General features: G+C 32.2%; 2 protein-coding genes across 3 annotated transcripts; one reads left to right on the top strand and one right to left on the bottom strand.

Annotated features, from left to right (window-relative positions):
* The first annotated feature begins 11,174 nt into the window (after positions 1-11,174).
* LOC132035259 (anaphase-promoting complex subunit 10) lies at positions 11,175-15,349 on the top strand. 2 transcript variants are annotated; one of them, XM_059425543.1, is made up of 6 exons: positions 11,175-11,541; positions 12,136-12,196; positions 12,658-12,750; positions 12,853-12,923; positions 14,565-14,686; positions 14,765-15,349. In XM_059425543.1, coding segments are annotated over exons 1-6 (525 nt in total). In that variant the 5' UTR covers positions 11,175-11,365; the 3' UTR covers positions 14,767-15,349. The 2 variants fall into 2 exon arrangements, with proteins under 2 accessions (XP_059281526.1, XP_059281517.1); XM_059425534.1 differs by having other exon boundaries at positions 11,178-11,541; positions 14,565-14,669.
* Positions 15,350-22,213: 6,864 nt separating this feature from the next.
* Positions 22,214-26,836, bottom strand: LOC132035249 (tubby-like F-box protein 5). Its single transcript, XM_059425525.1, has 5 exons — positions 26,641-26,836; positions 24,885-25,237; positions 24,679-24,766; positions 23,695-23,824; positions 22,214-23,117 (listed from the first exon to the last, which is right to left on the bottom strand). The coding sequence occupies exons 2-5, from the start codon at positions 25,233-25,235 to the stop codon at positions 22,487-22,489; spliced, it is 1,200 nt and encodes a 399-aa protein (XP_059281508.1). The 5' UTR covers positions 25,236-25,237; positions 26,641-26,836; the 3' UTR covers positions 22,214-22,486.
* Between the last annotated feature and the right edge of the window lie 320 nt (positions 26,837-27,156).

Below are 27,156 nucleotides of genomic sequence, written 5' to 3'. Positions count from 1 at the left end.
TTAGTTCTCTTTTATTTTTACATTAAGAAATTTCTTAACTAATCAGTATTGTGAAAGAATGCAGTTGCAGGTATTAGATAAAGGACTCCTAAAATTAGTAGAAAACTTTCCACATATGAATATATGTTGTTTTGCAAGTAAAATCAAGAAAGCATAAAGTAGTCGTGCAAAGAAATAACAAACAAAGATCATTCTATTAGCTATGTTATACTACGACAAAAAGTACTAAAATGCATCATGCATAGTTTCTTATCCTAACCAATATCAATTCTATTAGCTATGTTATACTACGACAAAAAGTACTAAAATGCATCATGCATAGTTTCTTATCCTAACCCGTATGATTGCATATTTGGAATACAATAAAAAACCAAATAAGATTCACTTGTTGTGCTTTTTAATTACCTCTTGATCCTTTGCCCATTCGTTACTGTTGGATAAGAGAGAGAAAAGAGAGTACAATAATCAGTGAGATCATTAAAAAGATAAGTATCATTAATTTACATATTAAGTTATATCTTATAATAAATAGACGTTAATCAGTTAGATAATATTTCCATCATAACATAAAAAGATAAAGAAAGAGCAGTTGTGAAGTTATGTCCATATTACATAACTTTATGACAATCAGGTAATAATCCAAGATTTATTTCAACTCCACTTCATTTTCTAACAAAAATAGCAGTTCACACTTGTATACGCTGGGAGATTAATTATGCATTACATGATTTGTCAAATAACTAAAAAATAAAATAAAAAAAAATAAAATCCACTTTAAGAAGGAAAAAAAAAAACGAATATCACTCATGCTTACAATGAAGATTTGTAGAACGCCTACCGAATCAACCCAACTCGATGGAGACATGAAGTCACTACCAAAAAAAAAAAAAAATGGAGAGAGAGAGAAAGAGAAAGCTATCTTTTCATTTTGATACTAAATAAACAAAGCCTATTTAACTTGTACTGTACCATATAAGTTACTAAGTTAGTAACGAAACAGAGATGATAAAAGAAAGCATAATGAACACCTCAAAATGAACTTATAATTGCACATTGCTCCTCGAATAGTGATTAGAGTCGGATGAAATAACTCTTCTTTAGGTAGTAATAACTCTTTCATTTGAGAAACCCGAAAACAAAAATAGAGCTAATGTCCAACAACAACAACAAACAAACAAAAAAAAAAAAAAAAAGGGAGAAGAAAGCTTAACATTGATTTTTGTATCAATGAGGATATATATAAGAGGTTAAGAAGTTGAAACTTCATTCCAACTCAAATTTGAATATCATATCAGTTTGTTATGAACCCTTAAAAAACTCAATGTTTCTTTGAAAAGATAAGATTTTGAGATATCCTTATCTTATAATCTATATATTTGAGTTCTTTAAAGAAATAATTGAAACATCCCACATGTGTAGCTAAAATATAAAATAAGAAAATAAGAGAAACAAAAGGGCTTGTTAAATATCAAGTCTCAAAAATCTTGATGTCTATGCTATTACTAATGCATAATAGTCACATCAAATAAAGTCATTTATCGTCGAAACTAATAATTAACTAAATAATATTGTTTTTTTTTTTAAACTAAAAAATTAACTAAAATTTTCCTATAATTTAGCCTACAACTCTCTATTCACACTTACATGTGTGTTTTATGTCGATCAGTGTAAATTCATTCATTATCAAATTCTGATCACATAGAAAGAGTAGCATGGATATTTTTTCAATTCATAACCCAAAAAAAAAAAAAAAAAAAAAACTAGATTAGATGGAAAAAAAGAAAGAAAAGAGAACAACAAATGCTGATGTCCAAACTAATGCCAAAAGAGGACTGTTATCCTACTTTTGTTTGGTACTCAAAGATCAGTAAACATATCACACCAAATAATAAAAATGATTCCCATTATTAACGTTATAGATGAGTAAAATTCTCATTGTTCCTATCCATTGATTCTAATAACCAAATTGGCCATAAACACTTTTTAAGAGTTGAACGATATCTTACCTTTCGTTTTCATTAATACGTTCAAGACAGTGGTCATCGCCATTTATGCAACAATCAATATTATAAAGCCTGAAACTAATGAAGGAAATCAAAGTTAATATTTGACAAAAAATCTATAATAGGAATAAAATAATGATCAACAATAAAATGATGATAAAAAGTTAACAGTGATTTATGCCATTGGAGGGGTATATATAAGAGGCCAAATTTTCACTATAATTCAAATCAAATAAAAAACTATTTACATTTGAATAGGATTCTAGATTAAGTTTCTCCATCTTATATTATACATTGGGACTCTTTCCGTTTTAATAGCAGTCCTAAAGATAGTTAGTTACAAAGTCCCAGCATATTAGGATTCCTTCTTTCAGCATATTAGGATTCCTTCTTTCTTTTTTGAAATCTATAAAAATCTACTTACTCAAATAGATCATTGAGACTTACCAAAATTTTTGGAACCGATAATCATATTCAAAGCATACTTTTTTGGTTCTTATCTTTTTAAGTTAAAATGGCATTATTCTTCTGAAGAATAGTCATTGATTAATTTCAAAAACATATTTATCTTTCAATCATCAAATTAAAAAAATTGTATCTTTCAATTAAAATTCATAAGTTAATATTATTATTAGTAGTATATTAGTAGTAGTAGTACTACTACTATATTATTATTACTACTACATCTTCGTGAGTGTGTATTATGTATTATTATTATTACTACTACATCTTCGTGAGTGTGTATTGTGTAGTATATACAGTACCATACTTTTGTTGAATATTTTATGGCCGTTCCATGCAAAAATTTTAAATTGAATTTGAGTGTGGTTAAATTTAATTGACTTTAGGGATTCATTTTGAATTTTGGGTTGTTAGTTTCTATCTTTCAAGTCAAATTCACTTCCGTTTCGAAATTTAGTGTTTTTAGTAGTTATTTTCGTTTCGAATTTAACAATTTATCTTTTAATTTTATATTTTTATCTTTCAAAGTAGTTTTGTCCTAATTCTCATTAACTTTGTCTTAAAATTGTCAAGTGACATGTTATTAGCTTGCCACTTGGCTTAACCACATTGCTTATACCTCTCCTATTTTATATGTATAGATATAGATTTATAAAATATCATTAATTGGCTTATCGAAATACATTTGATACTTACAGTAAATATTTTGAATTGCTTAAGATTAAATTTTCAATCACATAGCTCAAGCAAATATTTATTTAGTTATAAACGTAAAAGCCATAAAATTGGTATTTATTTCTATCACAATTGTCTCCATATCTGTGAAAATATATATTTACGTATTCTACTATACCAGTAGCAAAAAAAAAAAAAAAAAAAAAAAGCAGAAACAAAAACAAAAACAAAAAAAGAACAGAATTTCATTGGTTAATAAATAATTGTTTTTAAAAGAGATAGTTTGAATTTGAGAAGTCCTAAAATTATACGATGCTAATGATAAAGATGAGTAGTTGTTTTAGGTAATTATGCTAGCTTTATATTAAAAAATTAAAAATTTATTTTCAGTTATAAAATTAATTCATCAATTAAGGAATTTGATAATAATTATAAAAACCTTTGTCCTAATTCTCATTAACTTTGTCTTAAAATTGCCAAGTGGCTCGTTATTAGCTTGCCACTTGGCTTAACCACATCACTTGTACCTCTACTTTTTTATATATATAGATATAGATTTGTCCCAAGAAGATTAAGATTGACACATTTCTATATTTAGAAACAATTTAACTTTATGCGATGATTTGCAGCCACCCAAATATCTAAGGCTTGTTTTGGACCACACAATATTTCAATAGTCTTTCTTTATTTCTTAAACTCCGTACCAAGTCAAACTAAAATAATCTTTTTGGGACGGAAGAAGTAATATATATGTCTAACAATCAACTTTTTATTTTATCTTTTATTAAATTATCAAATATATGAATTCTAACTAAATAATAGTAACACTTCTGTACTACTATAAAATACAATTTTAAATTGATGTAGTGTTTGTCAATCAAACCATCCTCAATAAGTATTCCAACACAAACTCGATAGATAATGAAGCAAGAAAATACTATGCAATTTTTTTGAATTATTACGTTTAGGATCCTCAACCTAAAATATAACAAAAAGAGAAATAATATTCAATATTGATGGAATAGAAAATAGTGAGGCATTTAGTACTTGGACTCAAAATATTTGTATTATTTGAAGCAAGAGATATTCGTGCAAAGCATGAACATAGAGACTAGTCTATATTATTTTAAAAGCATGAATATAAATGTTGGTTGACCAAAATATTCTTTAAATATTGAACGACTTTTTACCCTTTAAAAGTTGTAAAAATCAATTGTATATAGGATAAAATTGTAATATTACAAGATTTTCCTAATAAGATTGTTTTCATGGACTTCTAATACTAATAAAATTCAAACTTTACCGATATTGTATCCTAATTACTCTTGAAGTTCCAAGAGATAAAAATTCACGTGGAGAAGATACTACACAATTTATCCTAAGAGATACTACAAATTAAATTTGTTAAAGAAAAACATTTATATTTTAAAGTACATTTATAGTCAATAATGTTATTAGGGAGTTGCGAGTTATAATTGTTGAAAGACACCGTGACAAATACTCAGATTCGATAACATTTAAAAGTCAACACACAGATAATTATAAAGCAAGAGGGATAAATTATAAATTTGTAAGTTTATCTTGGTAAACGCATCCCATGTTGAATAAAATTATAACTACAATAGTTTCCAAGTAGTATTCATTATTTGAAAAAATTACTATGCTAGCTAATCACTAATTTGACTACTATTTAATTCATAATATACTATTTTCTTCAACTTGTTTATCAGTTAAAAAAAAATGAGTGCTTTATAATATAAGCTCTCATAATTAGAAAGCCAAAGAACTCATATTTTAAGGTTCTAACAATATCTAATTATATTAAATTTAGATATTAGGTGACCGCACCACATGCAAGTACAAATTTAATTTTTTTTACATAAATATTATAATAATCGATAATGGATATTCGTGCAACGCACGCACATAAAGACTAGTCTATATTATTTTAAAAGCATGAATATAAATGTTGGTTGACTAAAATATCCTTCAACTATTGAACGACTTTTTTGCCCTTCAAAAAATAAATTACTTATTAAAATATAGTCCTATGTTGGATAAAATTGTAATGTTTAAAACTTTGCCTAAGCAATATGAATTTGCAAGGGATTCTAATCCCAATCAGATTCCAACTTCATGTCGTAACTATTTGTGAAGTTCAAAACGGCATTAGTAACCACACATCTTACTATCTACTTAAATGAACACATGGTCTCAATAACTCAGGCATGCAACACACGAATATTCTTATTGAATGTGCTTTGGTAAAGTGGGCTAAGGTTTCGTTAGGGGGCTTTAAGTATGGGTATTTCTCTTTCTTAATTTTGTATTATAATGATCATATTCACATATATATGGTGGGTTTTGTGTGAGTACATATAATTTCCGTTCTTTTATAACGAAACATCGTTTTTTGATATAGAAAAATTATGCGCGTATAATATTACTATGATATGAAATTTTAAATTATTTTATGGATAATAGAGGTGAATTGCCAAGGAAGTAAAAGGAAATCAAATGATCAAGTATTTTTTTTTTTTTTAAATTTGTTTTGCATACATTGGGTCAAGGACAGCCGTTGATGGAGATGGTAATTAACCAAACTTTGCGATTTCGAGATGCTAAATATCCTTTGAACCTCGATTACGTGGTTAGTTTAAACTATAGTATTGATTTTGTTTCAACTATGGTTCTTCCTTGGGAACTTTTTCTTTGATCAGTAATATTTTTAATTGGTATGATTTCCAAGTTCTTCTTTATAAGATTTTTTTCATCACGTTATTAGAATATTTTTTGTTTCTTTTATCATATTTTTTTGTTACGTTGTGTTTGTCTTGAACCGTAGTTTTATGCTATCATTTTGTAGCTCACCGATGGCAGAATAAGCCGAGGAAGTTTGTGCCTTTTTCTTGTTTCCTTCAAAAGGTAAATTATTTCTTCAAACTATAAAATATATGGTCACTAGCTCAATTTCTAACGTTGGGTTATTTTAGTCATAACATATTTTTCCACATAGGTAAAAACATAAAGGATATATACCAAAAATATTTAATGGTAATTATTAAGTGGATACAATCAAACATACTATTGTACCATATAAAATAAATAATATGTAATTTTAAATAACAATCACCTGACATTTGAGAGATTGACAGGGAATAACGTGCGAGGCACGGTCTTAGTGACTAGTTATTTTAAAAGCATGAATATAAATGTTGGTTGACCAAAATATTCTTCAACTATTGAACGACTTTTATGCCCTTAATAAACTCTAATCCAATTTATTTTCTACAATATAAATGTACAAAAATGTAAAATACTGATTGTATAGTCCAAATCAGAATGTGGTGTATTCATATCTATAAAAAAAAAATCGTAAATATAACAATTCCAATCTTATTCTCAATCAAATTCTTGAAAACGGTAGTTTTTAGAATCAAACACCAAGGTTGGAGATTATAATTCTTTTAGGTTTTAATTAAAGTTTAATTGTAGTCAATTTTTCAATAAAAGTAATTACTAAGAGTTTTAAGATTTCATTATTTAGGTCTGCTTCGTGTTCCGTTTGTTTTGCTTTTAACCTTTTGATTTTTCGTTCAAACTTAATTTCTTGTTATTATGAAAGCGTGATTATAAATGTTGGTTGACCAAAATATATTTTAAATATTGAACAACTTTTATGCCCTTTCAGATTAGATTAATTCTTTTAAACTTTTTCATCTAAGAATAAAATTGTAATATTTATTTTTTATGTCATACTAATTCCAGTTAGATTATACCAGTGGATAAAGAGTCCGCGTACACTTGTAATTCCACGGTAACCATGCCCATGAAGGCATCAACATTTTCAAGCCTATGATAATATTCGATGACCCGCCGATTTCCCAACTTTCCAACAAGAATACTTGAAGACTATATAAAAGAGTTCTCCAACGATCTCGTAAACTCGATGTCAATTTGTTTGAAACTAGCAACAGATTTTCCCACGGTTATAATAGGCATCACATTTTTCAAAGATTAGAGGCTGACAATTGAAAATCATTTAAGTTGATATATATCGTCCCTAATATCTTCAAGTCTTTTCTAACCCAAACAATAGTAAGCTGTAAATTAATTCCCTCAAATTTTCTCTAGGCATGTTTCTACATTACTTTTTATATCTTGTATTCTCTCCGCTTCAATTTGTTTGTCATACTTTCGTTTTTTGTCCATTCAAAAAAAAATTGTCTCTTTACCTTTTTGGCAACTCTTTAATACAAACTTTTCACATGACATATTTAAGACCACAAAATTAAAAGGCATGTTGGTACATTCAACATATCTTTAATTTAAGACCACAAAATTCAAAAGTCTTCTTTACTTTCGTAAACTTCGTGTCAAGTCTAAACCAGACAAACAAATTGAAACGGAGAGCGTATAATATTGGTTGAATATTAACACAAGATGAGCCTAAGATAAGCCAAATAGTCAATAAGGATTATTATAGTTAATTTCAATTTGTTTAATATTGGTTGAATATTTACACAAGATGAGCCTAAGATAAGCCAAATAGTCAATAAGGATTATTATAGTTAATTTCAATTTGTTTAATATTGGTTGAATATCAACACAAGATGAGCCTAAGATAAACCAAATAGTCAATAAGGGTTAATGTAGTTGATTTCAATTTGCTTAAATTGAAAATTATTATGTTTTCTCACCAATGTATATCCAAATTCATTTATTTTCATAAAGTTTCGGGATTCTTGTAAATTAATAGGAGCAAATTGTCATAAGTGCTATCTATGTATATGCAACGTAGGGGGATTTTCTCTTAGGTTGCTATTGCTAAAAGTGTTGCTCCAGTAGCTATTGCCAACTCAAGTAATTCTTTTCTAAGAAATGTTAATAAAACAAGACTTATGTTTGAAGTGGGGTATTAATCATATTAGATAGTAAGTCTTTCATAATATCTTTGTAACGATCATAAGACAAATAATATGTAATTTCAAAAATTAAAACCTAACATTTGTCATGATTGATGGGATAACGTGCGAGACACGTTCATAGAGACTAGTTATTAATAAATATGTAAATAGAATTGTTACAAATAAATCAAAATAAGGGAGATAAGCGTAATATTGTAAACCACAAGAGAGGTCAATGAAACGAAGCCAAACTTGGGGGAGGTATTTGAAATTATCTCAATTTTTAATTAAACATTTGGCCTTTATTTATGGGAAAATTACATCATAAGTCAAGCTTTTAGAGTTAGGGACATAAATCGCACAGCTTTTAAAGTTCTCAAAAGTAACAGATTTTATACTTTTAAGGAAAATATTATACAAAAAAGAATCCCTCTAAATTAGGGATTCAATAATATTTACTCATTATTTATTATCATCTATCTCCGTACTTTAGGGGATAAACCTATCTCTATTATATCACTAGTGAATTTGACCTCGCTTCGGCCGGTATATTGCGAATTTGAAAATGATCCTTTGTAAGTTCAGTTGAAACGAATGAGAGAATTTATTTTGCTTAGACCCGAAACCACTTTTCCCTATTAACAAACGATACCAAAAAAACTAAAATGAATCATCACAATAAGTTGAAATGCCAAATAAAATAATCTGTTTTTGCTGCGATTATTAATTAAAAAAAAGACTCTGATAGGCATCAATATGCCTATTGGAGTATAATTTGTTTTTTTTTTTTTAAAAATTGTCTTTTTGTATGGGATTTGTCCGGTAAAAAATGAGTGTACAAATTAATTACACTAAAGTCTAAACTTAACTAAAATCTTAATTTTGCTTCTAGCATTAAGTTAACACGAAAATTTAAATATTCATACAAATAGAAAAGTTTATATAATGATAATTATTGCATATCAAGTGAAAAAATAAGACAAACTGTTTTACCCCAAAATTATTGGTGCAATACTGTAAATAGAAGAAAATCAAAGGAGAAACAAAGAGAATAATGTAACTCTAAAATGCTAAGTGCAAAATAATCTCTGTTTAGTTTAAACATAAAGTCTTAGAAAGAAAGATACATGTGTATTGGTGCTAAACGTCAAACTTAAAATCTAATTAAACTATTAGAATGATCAAATCAGTCAGTGCACATATTGGGAGAATTTGAAGGAGTTATGATGAATATTATCAAACCAAACGACACTTCTTTCTATATATTAATCTCTTCATCTCACATTTAGAAGCCATCAAAAAAGTAAGACTTGTTGATCATTTTTCCTTGGGGACTTGAGATTTCTTATTATCAGATTTTATTGCTCCAAATTTTCAACTTTTGCAAGTCCCCAAGAAAATATTAGTAGGAATCATTAACACAACTATGGCTTAGTTTTTCCAATCTCTTCTTGATCTTATTTCCCTTTAGTAACATAGAAGCGGCCTTCATTCTTCCGTTTATCAGTGTTGTCGTCTTCTTAGAAGTTAAAGTGAGAGAAACACCGATGTCAATAAAAATTTAAGACTTTGGTAACTATTGTAATAGTTAGGGAAGAGATTGGAGAAAGAACATCAAGAATTGAAAAAAAGAAAAGAAAAGAGAGACATATACATTCTACTCATAGAGAGTGCCACGACTTAAACTGTGAAAAAGATAAGAAAGTGAAGAAAATTAACAGTTATTCAACCATACAAATTAAATAGTCTAAAAAATGAGGAAAGGAAGTAAGCTTTTTATAATTAAGCTGATTTGATGTGAGTTATGAAGTAATTTAGAGGAGAAATTATGAGGACGAAGAGGTGTGAATTATGGAGAGAATTTTTTAAAATAAAATAATTAAGAAAAGTGAAGAAAGGGGCAAAAAAAAAGGAGAAAAAAGATAAATGAGATCCTTGACCAAAGAGAGGTGCCACATCATCTTTCTATTGCCTAGCTTTATATTATATATAGATTTATCTCTCTTCTTCAATAAATAAACATCTACTTTTCTCACTTCTCTCTCTTATACACTTTTCAACTGCTACTACATCTTCTTATTCATTTCATTTTTCCGTATTGGCTGTGAGAATTTTCAAGGATTTGGGCAAGGCTAAGATTAGAATAAAAAATAGATTGACTTACATTAAATTTTTTATTAAAAAATGATCCAGCAAATACATTTCAAAACAACAAATTCGAAAGATAATTACTATATGAGGTATAATTGCATGTATAAATATTATTTGAAGCACACAAAATTATGCGAGGTATAAAAATTTATCATACAAAGTATAATAAAATTATACGTTTATATATGACATGTATACAAGGTTTAGTAAAATGTATACAATGTATAACCAAATTATACGAGGTATACAAAATTTATTATATAAGGTATAATAAAATATATATACGATATAGAAAGAGTTACAGGAGAATTTACATATTCATTATATATATTTTGTATAAGTTTATTTCTGATATAAATTTAGTTTCAAAATATTACTTATATGATATTTATATAATCAAAAAGAATTACAGCCATGTGTATTCTCAATATTTTGTATAATTTTTAACTACACCAGCGCATATGCTTAAACTATTACTTATCATACATTTATACAAGGGAAAAGGGTCAAAAATATCCCTCTACTTTGGGAAAAGGGCTAAAAATATCCTCCAAACTAATTTTAGGTCAAAAATACCCCTCGTGTCATCAAAGTTTTCACATATACCCCTGTCTTAATGGAAATTCCCAAATCCGTGAAGATAATTTGGTTTCATTTTTTAAACCCGCTCCATTATTTAAACCCGACTCAACTAAATAAAAACCTACGATCCTATAATCCCCTTCAAACATGTAGGCCAGGGTGAAAAAATGTGATCGTAGGATCACATTTTTTAAACCCGCTCCATTATTCAAAAGTGTTCACTTATTAAATAAAGAAAGAATTAATCTTATCTTTTCAGATTTATCCCTATTAAGTACTATGTGATTTCCCTATTAAGTGTTATGTGATTAAATTTTAAAATATTTAATTAGGGAAAGTTCCGTCAATTTTTATATATATATTTTTGAAGTGAGTAGTTTTTTTAAGGGTTTTTGGAGGGAGTATGTAATAATCTCGTCCTTTGAATCCTTGCATAATAATTCAGAATATTCGAATATGAAAAAAAAATGAGGAAACACCCTCCATTCCTCCAGTGCATTTTTCAAAATTGAAAACACTATTGCGCTGAAAAACCTAGGGTTTAGGTTCTTGCAATTGGGGATTTTGAATTAAGAGCTTAATCAAATGGCAGATTCATCAGAGGGGGAGGAAGAAGGGAAACTAACAGGAGGAAGCCAACAGTTAGTTGTAGATGATGACCTTCGCGAGATGGGTAAAAAGGCTGCTTGGAGTGTCAGCTCCTATAAACCTGGCAATGCTGTTCTTTCCCTTCGCGATGACAATCTTGATACCTATTGGCAGTAATAATTCTCTTCTATCCCTAACTATAACTTTCTGCTGTCTACACTTAAGTTTCACTATATAGGAGTATCGTCATACTTCTTTTTGCTGATTAGGGGATCTTAGAGCCTCTTTGGATTGGCTTATTTTAGGTAGTATTTGAGTAAGATAAAAAACGTTTTTAAGCAAAAATAATAAAAATAAGCCAAAAGCCTTAAGTTAAGATTCCTAACTCATGCCAAAAGTTATAAGCCCATCCAAACAGGCTTAGTAGCTCAGTTGGTTGGCTACCTGAACTTTCACTTTATTTGTGACGGTTCAATTTCCCATCTTGTAATCCCCTACACCATTTCCGCCTTCTCCTACCCCCTATGTAATACTAATAAAATTTAAGACAAGAGGGGGTTGCTCAGGTGGTAAGCACCTTCCACTTCAAACCCCCGCAACGGCGTTCTTTCCCTTCGCGGTGATAACCTTGATGCCTATTGGCAGTAACATCTTCTCTATCCTTAACTATAACATTCACTTTCACTGGTGTCTACACTTAATTTCACTATATTGTTGTTGTTTTTATTTTTGCTGATTTTGGGTTTTTATTTTGTTGTGTATTTCAGATCAGATGGTGCACAGCCTCATCTTGTTAATGTTCAATTTCAGAAGAAAGTTAAGCTTCAAGTAGGTTCTATCTTATGTACAAGTTTTGCTATTATGAAGTCCTGTTAGAAAAATACTTACTCGCACCAAATGCATGCATCACTAGTATTAATACAATAAAAGATGTTATCTTTATGGACAATAGGAAACATTCTTTTTCAAAGGTTACTTTTTGGTAGGGTTTAACACTTTCTTCTATGAGTTATGGATTAACATTCAATTTGTTCTCTTAATTTTTCTTTTCTTGTACATCAACTCTTGCTATGATTTGAAGTGTTTTACTGTTGTATGAAATTCTTTTAGATTTTAATTTAGCTTAACTATGTTTTTTAGGATAAAGTGTTAGGTGTAAAAGGATCATATATGTCATGAATTTATTGGTACGGTGCATTCACCGTTTGTGAATAATTTTTTTGCAGTAATCTTTGGGGCTAATCACTTGAGACTAGTTTTAATTTTTTTCTTGTTTTAATTATTCTCAGTTAGTCGTCCTGTATGTTGATTTCAAGCTTGACGAAAGCTATACACCTGGTAAGATCTCTATCAGAGCCGGCGATGGCTTTCACAACTTGAAGGTAATAGTATAATGGAACTCTGAGATTAATTGTCAAAGTCCTGAATGGTTATACCACTGCATTTTCTGAACTTGAGATGTTATGTCTTTTGTTCTTTAAAAGGAGATAAAATCAGTGGAGCTTGTCAAGCCAGCTGGATGGGTGCATATATCTTTATCTGGTAATGATCCACGGTAAGCAATTAAGACTTTGATGTCATGTTTTTGGCAAGTTATTTAACTTCTTTTTCCTTTATTCTTCTTTTTCCAGATTATGTTGCATGTTATTCGATAGTTCTACACATAGTTCAGTCCTTCTAAAGATTGTATGATAGTATGATACCAAATTCGCTTGTGTTTAGACTAGAGCCACTATGAGGTATTCCAATTATTATAATTATAATCAGATGATCACGTGGACATAAATACAGACAAGTATTTAGTTTAAAGATCTAAAACTGTCGAAAGAAACAAATATAAGAAATGACATGAGATTTCTCTCATTTCTCGTACCAACTTATATTTATTGAGGACATTATCTTTCTTTTTAATCATAGATATAACATACCATGTTTGCTTATGTTGATCACATACTTAACCTGAGACATTCCTAGTAAAAAGAATGTTTTTAGATGGTTATAATCGCAACATGTTAATGAGGATTAAATACAAGAAAAACTAATATGAAAGAGCTAAGTTTCTTTCTTCAGCTTAAGTGAGTGGCTAAGTCTGAGCAAAAGTGCAAAACTGAAAATGAAAGATAATGTTGCTTTCTTGAACATACATGAAAATCTAAGTAGGTCGTTTGGACAATATTTGGTTGACGTTGAAGAAAGAGAAGTGTATTTGAAGTTGAAGTTGAAGTTGATGTTGAAGAAAGAGAAGAGTATTTGAAGTTGAAGTTGAAACAAATTATTTGAAAGTGTAAGTTGTGTGGTCATGAACTTCACTTGAAGTACTGTTCAAACCATTGTGTCAACTTCAATTTCTCTATTTCAATTAGAAGTTGAATTACTCAGCAAATTGATGTCCAAATATTGATCCGCAAATATCTTTTCAATATATGCAAATTATTGGCATGTCCAAATGGCATCAAATCTGAACGAAACCAATATGAAGGGTTTTAGTTGATTTTGTCGAGATACATGGAGGATCCAACCAAAACTAAAATGATTTATTTGTTTTTTGTTTAAAATACATGAGGGACGAAACATGTTATTTCCTCTTCCCTTTCTTTTATGGATTTGGGGTCTCTGTTCTTCACTGACACGAAGAGTCAACCAAGATCTGGACAACTTGCAAATGCAAATTGTCATAATCACTTTTAACATATTTTCTGTTTGTTTTTCAAATGACTTCCAATTGCCTTGTGGAAATATGTTCTGCAAGTGTTGAACACCATCGTCATGTCTCGAGCTCTGGTGATTTTATTCTATGAATAGTGGATGAGTTTCTGATCCGGTTTCTTTGATAGAAAAGATACAAGCCAACTAAGTTATCATTCTAAAGGAGGGAAAGGAGGAGCATGTTAGTTTGTGTTGGCGAATTTCCTGTGCATGCTGTGACGAACTTTTTCTGTGCCACATCTTGGGTTTAAATTGTTCAGGGTTCCCATATAAAAAAACAATATCTCAATTTTCTCATTTATTAACCTGAAAAATTGTTGGATGGACATTAAATAGTATCAGTTGACCTATCATCCCATTACCAATAAAATATTATGTATACCTTATGTCCTTATCACAAAAAAGCATCAGTTAACCTATCATGTGCCTGTGAAAGCAGTTTCTTTCAGCATAAGTTCATTGACTAATAATATCCTAATTTATGTGACAGTGAAACTTTTGTCAACACTTTCATGCTGCAAATAGCTGTGCTCTCAAATCATCTTAATGGAAGGGACACTCATATCCGCCAGATTAAAGTCTATGGGCCAAGACCGTGCGTCATTACTCTCTGTGTTTTTCCTCTTTTCTTAATGTAAAACATAAGTTCCAGTAATTGTGCTAAGAATCTGATTTAGATGGCTTATGCAGGAACCCTATCCCTCTTCAGCCATTTCAGTTCACTTCTACAGAGTTTATTACTTATTCTGCTGTGAGATGAAGCTCAAGGGACTATCTCAACGAGGAAAAATGCCAACAATATATATTGATATCAAAATGGAAACTGGGGGTACAAAAAGGATCCTTTTTCTCTTGAAAGAGACCAATCCTCACCAAATCCGAGATCCTGTCCCTTGGATGACTTGAGTAATGGGAGAATGGCAATTGGACCCTGCAATGGTAGAACCTCATGAATCAGGCTTACTACTTCCTTTTCTTCTCTATGATATTGATTAGTCGTAGGCCTATCAGATATCTATATTTGGTTTGTGTTATTCTAGAAACTTCCTGTTTACAATCCATGTTTGGCTGCATATAAACCCTGTAACTAACAACCATGCAGTGTCTTGTTTAATTTGTATTTCTCCCAGTTCTCTGCAATCTGTCTGCTATAACTGGAAGAGGATGATTGTGGATCTGCTTGCTCTTTAATAGGTTTTTGTTCGCAAGCATATTGGCTAAATATTTGTAAACCTTGGTCTGATCTACTTTCGACATGTTTCATTCTTGATTGTATCCTTCCCGACTCTCGGTATTTGTCAACCAATTAAAAAACAGCAAGAATGGGGAGATCTATAACATGGCGCACTAAGATGATTTCTAGTCATAATTAGCTCTTCATGAAAGTTGAAGAATGGTCTTGCTACATAGCTATTGGAACCTATGTTGCTTGGACTCTTCAAAAATGTCAACGAGCGCGTGTTTGATTCTCCAAAAATAGTGTATTTTTGGAGAATTTGACACTGGTGCGGCATCAAAAGTGAATAGTCCTTCCAACTGAGAATGGAATTACGACTTCCTTTGGAAGTTATCGATTATTAGCTTTTTGAGAAATTGTTGGATGTTCTTATGTTGGTTATGTAGATATATTGCTAGACGTGACCTTGGTAACTATACAAGTTATACTTCTTTAAGACAGTAGGCTTGATAGGAGTCCAAGGTCTGAAATCAGCCTGTATCGTGTATCTGCGGCTGGCATCTCATTTTCATCATTTCATCTGTAGTAGAAATACACAGCAAATTCCCCAAAAAGTTACTCATTGAGAATTTTCCTCTGATATCACTTTTGTTTTTCTTTAGGACTATAATATCACTCAATTTTTACTATTTTCCTCAGGATATATTACACACACAAAATCCTCCTCTCCTAGTTGGCATGCCACATCACATTAAATTTTATTTTTTAATCATAAATTTGTTTAACTCATTCAATCCATTTAACTCAATCCAAATTCATTTTAACCAACTAACCCATATCTTATACCCATTTAACCCATCAAACAAGGGGCAATTCGCAGAATTGCCCTTCTTTTGGGGTGGTCTTTAAATTTTGCCCTTCATAGTTGAAATCTTTAAATTTTGCCCTTCGCTAAATCCCATAGGTTTCGAGTTCGAACCCCCACACATCAAAATTTTAAAAAAAAATTCGCAAGGCAAAGTTTAAATTTCGCTATGCCCCATCGACATACGATTGTGAAGGAATTAGCAAAGTTATGCGGACCGGATACTTATGCCTTATGGGCGTATTGACATAAGTATGCCTGGTTCCGTGATAACTTTGATAATTCCTTCATAAGTTTATGCGAATCGATAAAAGTTTGCCCGTTAAAAGTATGCCCCATCTAAGATAAACTTGTTAAGGATTTACCAAACTTATGCCGATGGGGGCATACTTATGCCTTATGGGCAAACTTTGCCTTGAAGCATATATATGTATTTTTTCAAGCATATATACCAAAGTTACATGGAAAAGTATTATGCTACAACCAAATGTCCATCCCGATACAAATTCACACTTTGGTGGCAATACAAGGTAGATTAAAGCAATCGTTGATAGACTTCGTAAATATTTTCCCATCTTACGTGACCCAAGAAATATTTTCCCATCTTTATTTTGAATGCTCCATCACAAAAGGATTGTGGTACAGATTGTTGGTATGGCTGGTACACTAGAAGAATAGGGGTAAAGATGAAATCACATGGATCTCACACATTGCTAGACACAAATCAAAGCCAATCGCTCCATTACTTGTTGCGTATTTTTGGTATGCTAGTGGCATTGGTTTGGAGAGAAAGGAACCTACTCGTATTTCAAAATACTCGGTTTCTTCCCGATAGACTACTGCAGAGAGATTGCACAACATATTCACATCCAAGGCAGAACAATTTCAAATGGCAGAGAGCTTCTTTGCTATGAATTGCTATCCCTAGCTAAGTGTAGTTGATTAAAACTCATCGTTGTTTTTTTTTTAATGTAATAGTTGCTCCTAGTTTGACTTATACAAGTTAGTGAGTAGGAATTTTACCATGTACAACAAGGTCGGCTTCAACTTTGTCTTTATACAAGTTTTTTGGATGGAATAAAATAGACTTTCAACCAAAAAAAAAAAGTTTGCCTTATAAGGCAAAGTTTAAATTTTATATCTTATCTCCCAGTGACTTTTAGTTATGTTTAACTAAAAGTCTTTAGGTGAAAGTATTTTGCCTCGAGGGGCGGACTTTTTAGTTATCTTGATCCGCATAACTTTAACTTTTTCTTAAAGATTGTATCTTTGGATCCGATACACTCCCCTAGTCCCGCCTTGCGAAATTATTTTTTTATTTTATGCTTGAGCGGGGTTCGAACCTTAATTTCATGTATTCGCTCATCTTTCCAAGCAAAGGGCAAAATTTAAAGACCACAAATATGAAGGGCAAAATTTAAAGACCACAAATTTGAGTGGCAAAATTTAAAGACCACCCCAAACGAAGGGCAATCCGTGCAAAAAAATGTCAAACAAGCGTAACTTATAGAAAACAAAATCAAACGCCTAAAATTAGACGCGCTCCTACCATTGAACCAAAGCGTAGGGACGGACTGAACTTATTATTAATAGATAACTTTGTATCAATTTGAAGCTTAAAGCTGACTGAAATTACTTAATTTAGTGTGATTTTAAATTGTGGGCCTTTGTTAGTATATAAACATTAGTGGATCTAAATTTTTTATTCATAACGGTACTGTGTTAGTGTCTGAGTCAGTTTACACGCGCCACGGCTAATGTCTACTACCTTCCACTAACATAAATATAAGGCAGTAATTCTTCACACAAAATTTGGGCAAAATGGAGCATTCACCTACTGTCGTTTCGGTTGGAATTTGAACCATAATTTTCAAGATTGACATTCCAATTCTTTGATAGTTTAGTCACCCCTAGGGAGTTGGGGCTGTGTTATTTAATGACCCTCTTTCTAATGTTGGTTCTTTAGATCATATAATCAATCTACCCTTGGTTATAAGCTAATCCTATTTTACTGTTATTGCTGTTACTCAGATCCTCTAAAAGACTCAGGGGCCATGCCACTGGCAGGTCCAAGTAGCATTAGAAATTAAATAGAAACTGTTTGGAAGAAAAGCGGCAATATAGGAAAGAAAACAGAAAGAAAGGAAAGGAGCGGTATGAAACATTTGTGTCTTTAACAGGCAGTGTGTGTATTGCCTTTCCTTGGTCCAAGTACACTCGTTTCAAGTAATAGACAGTAGTAGTCAATATAAGCACAAGCTTGTATGAATTTAGCAGAATTGATTTTTGTTTTCTATAAGTTACACTTGGTTGATGGGTTAAATGGGTCTAAGATATGGGTGGGTTGGTTAAAACGGGTTTGGATTGAGTTAAATGGATAAATTTATCATTAAAAAAATAGAATTTTATGTGACATGGCATGCCAACTAGGAGAGAAGGAAAGCTTTGTGTGTTTAGTATATTCTGAGGAAAATAATAAAAGTTGGGTGATATTTTAGTCTTAAAAGAAACAAAAGTAATATTAGAGGGAAATTCTCAACACATAGGTGACCTTTTATGGAATTTACTCTACAAATACACTAGACAACTAGTTTCCTAGTTCACATCAGATAGTTTCTTTGTTACTTCTATTTAGTACTCATTTGTACCTGTTGTCTTCTGTTTCAAAGGGGTAAAAACCGAATACTATTTTAAGAATTTGAATGTGACTGTGAGGCTAGTGAACTATCAGGAGACTTCACTAAATCTATTTGGACAGTACGACGACCAAGGTTTTCTGTGGGTCCAAAATTGTCTTATAATAAAAATGTATTATGAATATACTGAATTATAAATGTCTATCTGGTACTCTTGTGCTTCCTGACAAGCTTGCAAACAAACAAATAGCTTACAAGTTATGTTTTTCTTAAAATTACTTTTAAGTAGTTCATGCAGGCAGCTTGCAAGCAACTTTCTTAAAAGCCTTGTAGCGATTTTGAAAAGAGGCTTGCAACCAAGCAAGTAACTCATATAGGCAGCTTACTTAACAGTTTTGAAGCAGCTTCGTGAGGCTTGCAATTAGGCACGCAGCTTGCAAGTAGTCCATACAGGGAGCTTGCAAGCAGCTTTTGAAAAGCCTTGAAGCAATTTTTTGAAAAGTCTTGCAGCAACTTGCTTTCTTCTACAAGTAGGGTGCTAAATCAATTCATTTATACATCAGTTTCAAGTGAAGCATGATATCAATCACTCTCTTAACTTTTCTTTGGTTTACTTGCTTTGTAATCTTCATTTTATAACATGTTATCAATAATAGGCTTTGTCGTCTCCAGCAGACATACTTTGAAAACAGCTAAGATACTTTCTTTTCTTCCAACATAATGACAATCTTACTAAATCTGAATTTATAGCCCTAGACATTTAGGACAAAAGTACCTATTATGGGCTTTAGATGCTAAAACCAAGTTAAAATTAGGCATCAAACCAAAATCATGTCGAAGCAATGACATTTTTACATGACCACTTTAATGAAGGTTAAATATGAAGTATTTTACTTTAAAAGATCTTTTTATGTTGTGGAATAACCTGAAAAATAGGTATGATCATTAGAAAATAGTCGTTCTTCCATAAGAACATTATGATTGGTTTCATTTAAAAGCTGCAAGATTTTGAATTTATCAGTGAGTATAACTTTGCTATGTTTAGAGTTATTCTTAATTGAAATTGAAAGGAGAAAATATCACTAATAAAGATATGATGTAAATTGTCCATGCTTTTCCACTGCGGGAGATTCTTCGGCAAACCAATAATAGTGTTAATTTCTTCGTATAATTTAATTGAGAAATAATTCTGCATAGCGAATTATATTCACAGATAGATTTAAAATCTTGTAGCTCAAATGGATTTAATCATAATGTGCCTGTGAAAAAACAATCATGTTCTGGCGGTCATATTAATCTTTCAGGTTATTGCACAAAGATAAATGGATCTTCATAATAACATATTTTATTTTAAAACTTTCATCGAGCTGGTAGTGTTGTAAAGGACTATCATTGCTTTGGCATGGTCGGATGCCTAAGTTTTATCTTGGTTCTAGCATCTAAAAACCTTGACAGGTAACTTTTGCCCTAAATGTCTGGAGCTATAAATTTAAGTTTAGTAAGATTTACCATTATGTAGGAGGAAGAAATTCCGTACCTTAGATGTTTTCAAAATATTTGTTTGCGATGACAGACTCTCGTGCTAATATCATGTGATAAAATAAAAATTAAAAAGCAAGTAGAACAAAGGAAATCTTAGATATAGACTAAATTGTTCTGAGGCTTTTTAAGAAACTGCAAAGTTTTTCAGGAGTTGCCTAAATGAGTTACTTATTTGATTTCAAGTCTCTTTAGAAAGCTATTGCAAAGTTTTTCAAGAAGCTACTTGCATGAGCGACTAGCAATACACTTTATTGTTTGCAAACTTCTTCAAGAAGCTATAGACGTATTAAATAATTATCCACAATTCAATGATTCATAAAATATTATAATCCCCTAGTAATATAGAGACAATTGCAGTTGGTTCCCAGTTTTAACAAATTTTGATTTTTGTTCACATGTTATTTAGTTAAGCCTTCAATTATTTGAATTGTGCCTTTTTGCTTCTTTTGACATGTCACGTTGTTACAAAATTTAGAGATTCTCTTTAAGTATAGTGAAGTAATAGATGAAAGCTTTTTCTCGAGCCGAGAGTTCATCGGAAACAATCTTTCTACCTCCAAGGTAGGGGTAAAATCTGTGTACACTATCCTCCGTATCTCACTTGTGGGATTAAACTAGGTATGTTGTTGTATGAAAGCAGATTAAATTTGTGAAAATTGGGAGGAAGGGAGATGAAATTGCATATTTCTATTTGGCATGTAGTCGTATGAAAGCCGATTAAATTTATGAAAAATCGCGAGGAAAGGAGACGAAATTGCAAATTTCTACTTGAAGGTCAATATTTTTAGTCAAATTTTATATGAATCAAAGTTGGAAGAAAGGACCAAAACTCAAATTACCCCTTATTAAATATTTTGATCATATCTCATCCCTATGGAAAATTTGAAAATCCGTTTTTTTTTTTTTTTTTTTTGGTTAACCACCACAACAAGATAGTTATAAGCTCAACACTGATTCAATGGGAAAAATATTCATCAGGTAATTGGATCTTAGGCTATGCAGGCTCAAAACCAGGTGCAACTATCTTACACATGGAATTACTTTCACTACTACATTGGAAATTAACATCGACTAACAAGAGGTAATTAATAGTCACTTCTCAATTCAAATTTAAACATCTTAAATGATTGCAGGTTCCCTATCCACCAACTACATAATGCATTCATCAGCCACGCATGCCGGAAGCCAAATAAAGTAGCAAAAATGGAAGTAGGAAGCATTATTGTTTTTTTTTTTTTTTTTTTCTTCCGCCTCATTTTTTTCAAGAACGACTTTTGGAATCCCCCCCCCCCCCCCCCAACAAAATCCGCTATGTTAATAGGGAAAATCACAATCCTGTATCAGAGGATCCACAATCTAAACAGTGCACGAGCCAGTCCTCATTGTAATGATGCAGTCGCGGATATTATCCCCACAACAATTTAGGCTATGTCGACTAGTACTACTACAGTCGGACTCTCCTAAAATGTCATCGGGTGCATGTCGGATCCTTCAGAAATAGTGTATTTTTGGAGGATCCAACCCGGGTGTGGCAACACTTCCGAACAGTCCGAGTAACTTAGCTACTACTATACAATGTAGTGAGGTGCACCATGAGCACCACACTCCCTGTATGTCTTTAACAGTATCATAGTTAACATCACAGCCTGGGACAAGCTGATTGGATTTAAATTACACAAAATGATGGTGTAAAACATATTTTATACGGCGTTATTACTATTTCTATCATATTACTAATTAAATTAATGTAATCATACATATAACCTAATAGGTAACTTGATTGCGTTAATATCTACAGTGAAAGCATAGAACTCGAGAGTTTCGGAATACATCAAATTCAGAAGATATCATATGAGTCACGATAACTCAAAGTGGCTATAGAGATTAATGCTGCTTACTCAAAATTTAAGAGGCAAAGCTAACATGATAAATATACTTTGCAAATACAAATTGATACAGGTGCTTCTATCTAGACAGTTACTTTTAGAGAAGCTGCACATTGCACTACGAAAATCCTAATTTATTTATAAATATAGCTGAAAATGGAAAACACTAAATCAGAACAACAACAACAACATACCTAGTGTGATCCCACAAGTAAGGTCTGGGGATGGTGGGGTGTACACAGATCTTACCCCTATCTCTTGTGGGGTAGAGAGGCACTTTTGGGAAGAAATAGAATCTGCATGAAATCATTCACAGGCTGGTTTCGTGTCAAAGCTGCTCAAGCAGATTGCAAAGGCTTGAAAGGCAGAAAGTGGATAGCGGTAATCCATGGTGAATATATCTTTTCCAATTTTTCCAAACTGTATAATTACTTTCTCTTGTTCGTCGGCAGGTATATTGTGAGAAGGATCAACCGCTGCCACTAGCTGGAAATTCTTTACAGAAGCCACTGTAACACGACCTTTAAAATTTAGGCACCAGCACTGCAATTGTTCATGCCACCTAGGAGCCTTGTTTTTTAGCACAAGTGATTCTCGAGGGCCGACATCATTAGCTGTCTCTTTTACATCTGAAACTGATGGAGATGTCTTCTCACCAAAAGACTGGGGAAACGATGTTGGTGTTGGAGCAGTGCCTCCCTCTTGGATAGAAGAGAAAGGAATAGAATGCATGGCACAAAGCATTCTCCTAGGTCCTCTTGAACGGAGAATATTGAGTTCATAGGAGATATTGGCAATACTGTAGTTGCATGCAGGTACTGTTGGAGATACCTGCTTTGCACGGAATCTCCTATTATGTTGACTACTTTCTTGAATAGATGCATCATTCGGAGGTTGGCTATCATATAAGGTGAACTTCGTCCCAAGAAAGTTAGACCTGCTCAAGTTGTTTCAACACTACATTAGCAAAATGAAAGGACAAAAACTTCGATGGGTACTATGGAAGGATGGTTAGGCACAAGTAGGGGTGTCAAATGGGCGGGTTGGGCTGGATTTGGACGGGTCAAAAGGGGCTGAGTTAAGTGACCCGCCCAAAAGTTGGGCTAAAAATTGGGTCATAACCCAGTCCGCCAAATTTTTTCGAAGTTTAAATTTCTTTGTTTGTTCTTGTATAATTTTTTAAGTACCTATTTAAACTATCCTTTTCTTTTTATAATCGTGGTGTCCGGGCCAGCTTGCACGCACTTCCACTAATTCCACGGGATACCTGCCACCTCCCACCAACAACAGATACCAGGTAACTCTGTTTCTTTATTATGGCTATATGTAATTTATCAAATAAAAAATATCTTTTTGAAATTGTTTTGACAAAGTTTCTACGGGTTGATTTGGACTACTGAACTGGGCTGAGCAAATAAATGGGCGGGTCAATGCGGGTCATGTTTTCATGGGCTCACTTTGACGCACTTAGGCACAAGTGATGAGAAGATAGTTAGCAGTTTGAGAGGACTTGCCTCAATTTCCCAAGGTATGTGTTGCTCGCTCGAGAAAAATCATATGCAACCAATGAAATTACAAAATCTGTGCTTGTTGCCCTCCTGATCCTTCTGGCAGCCAGCAATAGTTTATCACTCTCATCCCCAGCTGTCATGAAGTAAAAATTCAAATGTCTAGGGAGTTAGTTGGATAATGCCAAAGACAACTATGGAACTGCTACAGTCTATATTGCTCGGACTCTCCAAGAATTTTGCTGTCCCCGTGTTGGATCCTCCAAAAATGCACTACTTTGGAGGATCAGACACGCACCCATCAGAACTTTTGAAGAGTCCAAGCATCATAGAGTGGTAGTGCAATAAACGGTTGGGAAAGACAAAAGTGAAACTTTGCAACTCAATCACCCCCCCCCCCCCCAGCTGTCTGGTGGACAGTTTGGAAGGAAAAGGAATGCAAGAATTTTTGAAAGCAAAAGTGAATTGTTAATTAGCATTAAGTACAAATATATCTCTCTTACTGTTGTTTTGGTGTACCACGACTACTGCAAATAAAATAAAAGCCATGACAGACTTTTTGAGTTCTTTACACTTGTAACAATGAAGATCTTTCTGTAAATACTTTCTTGTTGCTGAATACTCAATAAAATGTCCTTTAACAATCAAAAAAGAATTTCAGATGTGCACCTCCTTATAAAAAATTCATGTGTTATTTTTCCAATGAAAAAGTACAGACCACAAACATTAAGCAGAAGTTTTAAAAGTTTTGTAGTTCTATTCCAGTGCAATAACTTGAAAAGTATCACAAAAGACCCATCAACCCATGTGTAAGTATCTCATCGAAGTAGAATTTCGAGGATTTACGAGATGAAAATCGATTTATCAATCAGATACACAAGGCACATCTTCAAGGTGGCAACAAAGCACACAATCATTGAAGAGGAAATCAATTTCATAATAGTGTCAAAAAGGAAAAAAAGAACAGGCTTGAAGAAGAGTGAGACTTACATGGAGTCAAGCCTATGTAGAGGAGATAAACTGAATTATCTCGGCTCCGTTTGATAAAGCAATGGACTGGGGCTTCACGGGGACCAGGCTGGTTCAAAGCAGAAACAGAAACAGAAAAAAAAAAAAAAAAAAAAACTTTCTTCATTTTGATTTGACACATTGGCAATAGGAATAAGATGATAACTGAACAGAGTAGGAACAGTCACCTGCTTCAGTGAAATGGGAAAGGTAAGTCTACCACATTCCTCAGGAGTCTTGACAATCTCTTTTGTAATTTCTCTCCATGACTTGCAAACACATGCACAAAAGAGAACCACAGTTCGAGCAGGCCAAGTTGTCTCACTCTCTTCAACCCTACGAATTATATCCCAAAGTAGCTCAGGTGGTAAATTTGCCCATTGCCCTTCTTCACTTGGTTCAAAAGGGGCCACATCTGGGGCTATATGTGACCGGGTTCTGTTGCGCCAATTCCTTCCTTCCACTCCCCTCCTCCTTGATATATTCCCTATCCCATCTTTCATCTCGCGCAGCTCACGCACAATGCTCTTGAAGGACATTTCTGTTGATCACATCAACCAAGTCTTGGGATTAATTACATTTTTGGACCGCTCAAAATAATAATAGCCCGCAAATGTACAGGTTTTGTATATTATATTAAGTATAAATATACATATTGTATACATAAATATACATAAATATACTTATAATACACATAATCAGTGTATAGGTTTTGTATACTTTGGCTAACACCTAATTTTGGACGAGGGCCAAAAATGAAAAAATCTCCCAAGTCTTTCCTTCAATGGAGTGGCAACAAGGCAGCATAATTGCTGCATTTCAAACATCAACCACATATTCTTTTGACATGACAAACGTCACCTCCCCAAACCCTATCAGTAATTCTTTTCTCACTTAGCTCTTTTGGTACTCGAACCCCCAACTATAATCCTAACGATTAGGCTATCCTTTCCTTGTCTATCTCGAGCAAACATTTATGGAAAAGAATTACAATTTTCCCCTTTCTAACTACATATACCATGTCTTCAGCTAGCATATCTTAACAATGTGGTTCACCCTCTCTGTTTAATTAAAATAGATTACCTAAATGTCTTTAATAAAGAATTAAACCCAATATATATATATATATATATGTATATATATTTTATTTTTATTTTTTTTGGCAAAAAGGCATGAACTGATAACCACCCCAACAATCAGCATCAAGATTCCAGTAAGTTGGAAGAAATAAGCCCACAAAACCATTGATATTTCCACGATTAATTGTGTAATTCACGAATAAAAATCAAAACTTTATCAATCAAGTAATACCAATTCAGAAATTTAAAAAGCCAGTTTCCGTAACAATAAAACAATAGAAAACCCCAAATCAAGAAAGTAGGATCTCATAGCACCCAGAAGCTAAATAAGAGCACAAATGACAAGCAATAAGGAGAGAAAAACAAGAAATGAAGAAAAAGGAAAACTTTTTTAGAGCTGGCAAAACAATCAACCCCGGTTCCTTATATTTTTCTCTATTCTTTGGAAATCTCAGTAGCTCAGTTTCTTGACTACCTGAACTTTTACCGCCCACTAATCCACTCCCCCTACCCCCTATGTAATAATTTTTTTTTTTTTTTTAAAGCAACAATGCCAACAACAACAGCAGCTACGCCTCAATCGCAAACTAATTGAGAATTCTCAACATTCATTTCTCCCTACCCATTTCATTCCAATACTCAATAATTTAAAAAAATGCCAGTTTCCCTAACAAAAAATGAAACAATATAAAACCCCAAATCAAGAAAGTAGGATCTCAAAGCACCCAGAAGCTAAATCAAAGCACAAATGACAAGCAACAAGGAGCAAAAAAAAAAAAAAAAAAAAAAAAAGAGATGAAGAAAAAACAAAACTTTTTAGAGCTGACAAAACAATCAATCAAGAAAACAACAAACAAAATGCCACCTTATATGTACTATCAGATCAGCTATGCATTATCTTTTTCTTTTTTTTCCATTCTTGAAACTCCCACATCGCCACCAGTAAACGCCGTTTCAACCAATGTAGAAGAAAAGGGTCAAAATGATAGATAGATACAGTTTAAGTATTAGCGTATGTAGCAAAAGTACACCCCCAACCAACGCCCTTAAGTTAGGATTATTATTGAGCAAATGTAGGGACCTTACTCATTATTATTCTCTTTAATTTAATCCACTAGTTTATTTAGAGTTTGTTATCTTTTTCTTGTTTTAATTTCTTGTTTTGAAATTGGAAAAACAGACAAAAATTTGATAAAAACCAAACTAAACTCATGTACACCCCTAGCTTTGGTACCAAATGATATGTATTATGGATGTGTATGTTTTCTCTCTCTAAAATTAGTGGATCCTAATAAATGAGCTAATTGATCAATTATTAATCAAATCAAAGTTGAGTACGTCATTAATTAAAGATGAGGATCTAGTATCCACTCCATAACTA

Source organism: Lycium ferocissimum, chromosome 2, assembly GCF_029784015.1.
Source record: "Lycium ferocissimum isolate CSIRO_LF1 chromosome 2, AGI_CSIRO_Lferr_CH_V1, whole genome shotgun sequence".
NCBI classification, from domain to species: domain Eukaryota; kingdom Viridiplantae; phylum Streptophyta; class Magnoliopsida; order Solanales; family Solanaceae; genus Lycium; species Lycium ferocissimum.
This window is presented reverse-complemented; position numbering and strand designations above follow the sequence as displayed.

Bases quoted from the DNA above. Each gene is read 5' to 3' on its own strand.
- LOC132035259 (XM_059425534.1), top strand. From the start codon at position 11,366: ATGGCAGATTCATCAGAGGGGGAGGAAGAAGGGAAACTAACAGGAGGA. The intron at 11,542-12,135 runs GTAATAATTCTC...TGTGTATTTCAG, and splicing joins AATCTTGATACCTATTGGCA to ATCAGATGGTGCACAGCCTC. The intron at 12,924-14,564 runs GTAAGCAATTAA...TTTATGTGACAG, and splicing joins TTATCTGGTAATGATCCACG to TGAAACTTTTGTCAACACTT.
- LOC132035249 (XM_059425525.1), bottom strand. From the start codon at position 25,235: ATGTCCTTCAAGAGCATTGTGCGTGAGCTGCGCGAGATGAAAGATGGG. The intron at 24,767-24,884 runs GTGACTGTTCCT...GCTTTGAACCAG, and splicing joins TTCCCATTTCACTGAAGCAG to CCTGGTCCCCGTGAAGCCCC. The intron at 23,825-24,678 runs GTAAGTCTCACT...ACTTCATGACAG, and splicing joins CTACATAGGCTTGACTCCAT to CTGGGGATGAGAGTGATAAA.